The sequence below is a fragment of the Anastrepha obliqua genome, chromosome 4 (genome assembly GCF_027943255.1).
Source record: "Anastrepha obliqua isolate idAnaObli1 chromosome 4, idAnaObli1_1.0, whole genome shotgun sequence".
NCBI lineage: Eukaryota > Metazoa > Arthropoda > Insecta > Diptera > Tephritidae > Anastrepha > Anastrepha obliqua.
The window spans coordinates 48,676,018-48,679,578 of NC_072895.1; the positions used below are offsets into that span (position 1 = coordinate 48,676,018).

The 3,561-nt window shown below is 40.8% G+C and overlaps 1 protein-coding gene across 1 annotated transcript; it reads right to left on the reverse strand.

The window, feature by feature from the left end:
- Positions 1-253: 253 nt before the first annotated feature.
- LOC129245436 (phenoloxidase 2) lies at positions 254-3,090 on the reverse strand. The gene is made up of 5 exons (XM_054883598.1): positions 2,492-3,090; positions 1,975-2,424; positions 1,276-1,906; positions 786-1,041; positions 254-712 (listed from the first exon to the last, which is right to left on the reverse strand). The coding sequence occupies exons 1-5, from the start codon at positions 3,029-3,031 to the stop codon at positions 511-513; spliced, it is 2,079 nt and encodes a 692-aa protein (XP_054739573.1). The 5' UTR covers positions 3,032-3,090; the 3' UTR covers positions 254-510.
- Positions 3,091-3,561: the final 471 nt, after the last annotated feature.

Below are 3,561 nucleotides of genomic sequence, written 5' to 3' on the forward strand. Positions count from 1 at the left end.
TACTTATCTCAACTCCAATAGGCTGCTTCAAGCAACCATTACGTTTTTTTGTTCCAGAAGTGTAGATGTTTCAGCGTGGGCCCCTCTTTAAATAAAATTTGGCTAAAATTTACACTTAAAGGAGTGAATATAGTATTTTTAGTCATTTGTTAGTGCTGCTAAGATGTATGCATTTATTGACAAACTTTTAGTGTTTTTTTGAATTGATGTTATAAAGATTTTAGTAGTAAAATCAATGATTATATAAAAAAATATATATTTGTATAAGTGTAGTATAAGGAAAAATAATTTTGACAAAATATGCAGTAGAACTTTACTTGATGCTTCGCATATCTCTGGTTAATAGAAATAATTAAAGAATTAAAAACAATATCTATAAGGTTGTGAATAGCAAAACAACTTATTTTCTCTTAGAACAATAGTAGGTGCGAAAATCCGTTATCACTTCCAGTAATTTTAGCTTCAAGTTCATAGCTTCTAAGCGTTTGGGATGAGACTTCCTGGCCCTTCTCAACTGCGCTTCCTTTCAATAACTTCATTACGGAATAGTATCTTGATCGGTGTCTTTTGCATGTTGCTAAAGTGGTCAGTCAACGCAGTCAAAGTATCAGCTGGCAAGCGCCTGTCGAATGGATAGCCCATAGCACGCTTGTCGGGATAGAATTTGTCCTTAAGGCCGCAAAACGAGGCAGCATCACCGCAAACGTCCGGGCTAAGTAATAAAACCGTGTTTTTAGTTTTTTTTTTTATATTAATTGCCTGTGTTTTACATAAATTTTACTCACGCATTGTTTTTCTGCAGCACTGCATCATCATCATAGTTCGAGATCATAACAAACAATTCGAATTGCATTCCTTCGGGTTTGCCCTTTGGTAGCAACATATGTGCAGGCCAGCCACAACCGCAGAAACGGAATTCTGCCAACTTTCGAGGATCGTCAGGCAAATGGGCGTTGCCAATGCGACGGAAGGATCGTTCGTACGGTATGGTGACACTGGAATTGTCGTAGGGTTGGTTGATTCTGTTAACGCCAGGCATCACTGGAAATAATAAGATAATGATAAATTTGGGCTAAAAGTGCATGATATATGAAATGCGTTGCGAGTGATAGAGAGACGGCCAGAAAATATTCATAAATAAAGTTTATGAGTGTAAAAAATGTTAAACTTAAGTGAATGTTTCGAAAAGCTTTGCCAAAAACCTTCAATTTTCTCTCATATCAGCTCAAAATCTCTTGTTGTGCTACATTTTTCCGTTCTCAGTGTTCAACTCACAATTCACAGTAAACTTGTCAAGCTCTATTGCCAATTGACGTTGCTCATTTAGACTTAATGGCGTGCCACGCTCATCAGTGATCGGGCAGAGGAAAATGCGACAGGTACCGCGCTTAACCGCACCAGTCTCGTTGTTCACCTCAATCATGTACTCGAACGGTGAGTGTTGCAAATGGGTGAATAAAGCATAAATACTGCCACCTGGGCCAAAGTCCAGACCGGCGGCCAAGTCCACATCAGATTTTTCCCAGTAAGTTACCAATGAGTTTATGATATTCTTCGAGGCGCTCATGATGCGCACGTCGGCGCGTATGACTGATACGCCATCATAGCCCAGCTCAGGTTCGCTATAGTCTGGCAACTTCTCCTTAAAACGATTGAAAAGCATATCAAGATAACCGTGCCAGCGATAGAATACCGGATCACGCATGGCGGTTGTTACATCGCCCATTACGCCGAAATCCTCTAAGAAACGATTATCCGGGTCGTGTGAGAATGAAATTGCATTGTGGCCTTGATTGTGCAAATCACCATAGAAGCCAGGGTTGACGGAGAGATCGGAAGACTCGACAATGTCGCCAAGTAAGTCGATGCCTTTAACTTCATCCAGAGGAATGTTTTCACCGCTTGCCTGTGTAAATGAGAAACATTTATGTTTTTAATATAAAATTTAGCTTCCTAGCATGCAGTTACACTTACATGTGTTACATAACCTTGATCGATAGCTTGTACTATGCGGTTGATCCAGCGCTCAATATCAGCCAATTCCATCACACGTCCGTCGCGATCGATGTCCTTCAACTGCGTTTTGGCCACACGCCCCGGATAGGTGCGATTATTAAGACTGCACAAAATTTTCGGGAAATAACCCTCGGTTATGGGTTCGCGTACGTTGTTTAGTGGTTGTAGCTTGGCTAAATTATTGCAAAAGCGCTCCACATTGTAACGCGCCATAAGCTGATGATGCATGTAATAGAAGAGTTCGCCGCGCCGATTCTTGCGCACCACCTCTTCGGGTCCTGAACCGGGGTATACCAAATGCCAATGCCAGTGATGGCTGTTCACGCCAATGTCTTCGCGGAAGTAACTCAGACGTTGCTCTTCCTCACGGTCAGAGGCGGTAAAGTTTTGTGGAATCTCTATGCGGCGCTATATAGGAAATACAAAAGAACTTATTAAACACAGTGATGATACATATATTTCAATAGCTACTTACGCGATTTCCGGGATCGGCGACAAGCTTGCCCTCCGCGCGTGCATCTTGAAACACTGATGGTTCAACAAAGTTTTGTGGAAACTGCTCCACAATCACTGGCACTTGAAAGTTACCGGTATCCTTGCGATGCTGTACTGCTACCGAAAAGGCATACTGAAAGAGGAATGCATTGACGCGGTCCCTTACATAGGCGGCCATGGCAATGAAATCCTCCTCGTTTGCGGGTCCTAGCAGCAATTGAATGAGTTGTGCGGCGATGCGACGATGTGGTGCATAGAAGAGAGAGAATTGTTGCCGTTTGCCTAGTGGTTTAGCAAAGTCTAAGCTTGGTTTTTGTCGCACATCACGAACGGGTATTTTTACATCGACTTCCTCGCCAAAACGATTTTGAATGTCCTCCTTAACTTCGGCATATTGCTCGGTATAGAAACTGTCTGGTACGTCAAGTATGGATTTACCATCATCACGTGCTGAGAATACGGGTTCCAAGGGGTTCTGGAAAAGCAAATCGATTGCTTTTTTGTTTTGTGCGCTGGACATGTTGAGGTAAGGTATTGGCTTCGAACGAAGTAGATGGCTGTTGCACTGGGATAGGTCACTTAAACGACTGTGACGATTTGCTGATTTTAAAAAGCTTTTATATTCTTCTAGAGGCATATGAATACCGTTGAACTAATTTGCGTAATTGTTGTTGTTGTGTGTGCACTTTTTAGCAGTAGCAAAGCAGTCAGGTTGATAAGCTCAAAAACCGCAAGTGCTTTTTAATTACAATTTGCGGCGTGAGAATGAAAAATATAAGAATAAAAATTGTTTGAAGGTTTATTTACTTTTAAATATTTAGATACGTATGTTTGTAAAGAAAATTTTTGTTTTTGTTTAGAATGAAGTTTTTAAAGCCCCATTTTCAGCACGAATTTAGTGGAATTTTTTAAAACCTGCTCATCTATTTACGCATCACGAATTTATTAATAAAATCTTATCAAGTAACGAGCAAAACTTTAATATCTTAATTCACAATAGTTTTCCCCTAACTCCACCTGATGATTCCAAGCTTGCTTCCAATGATTCGA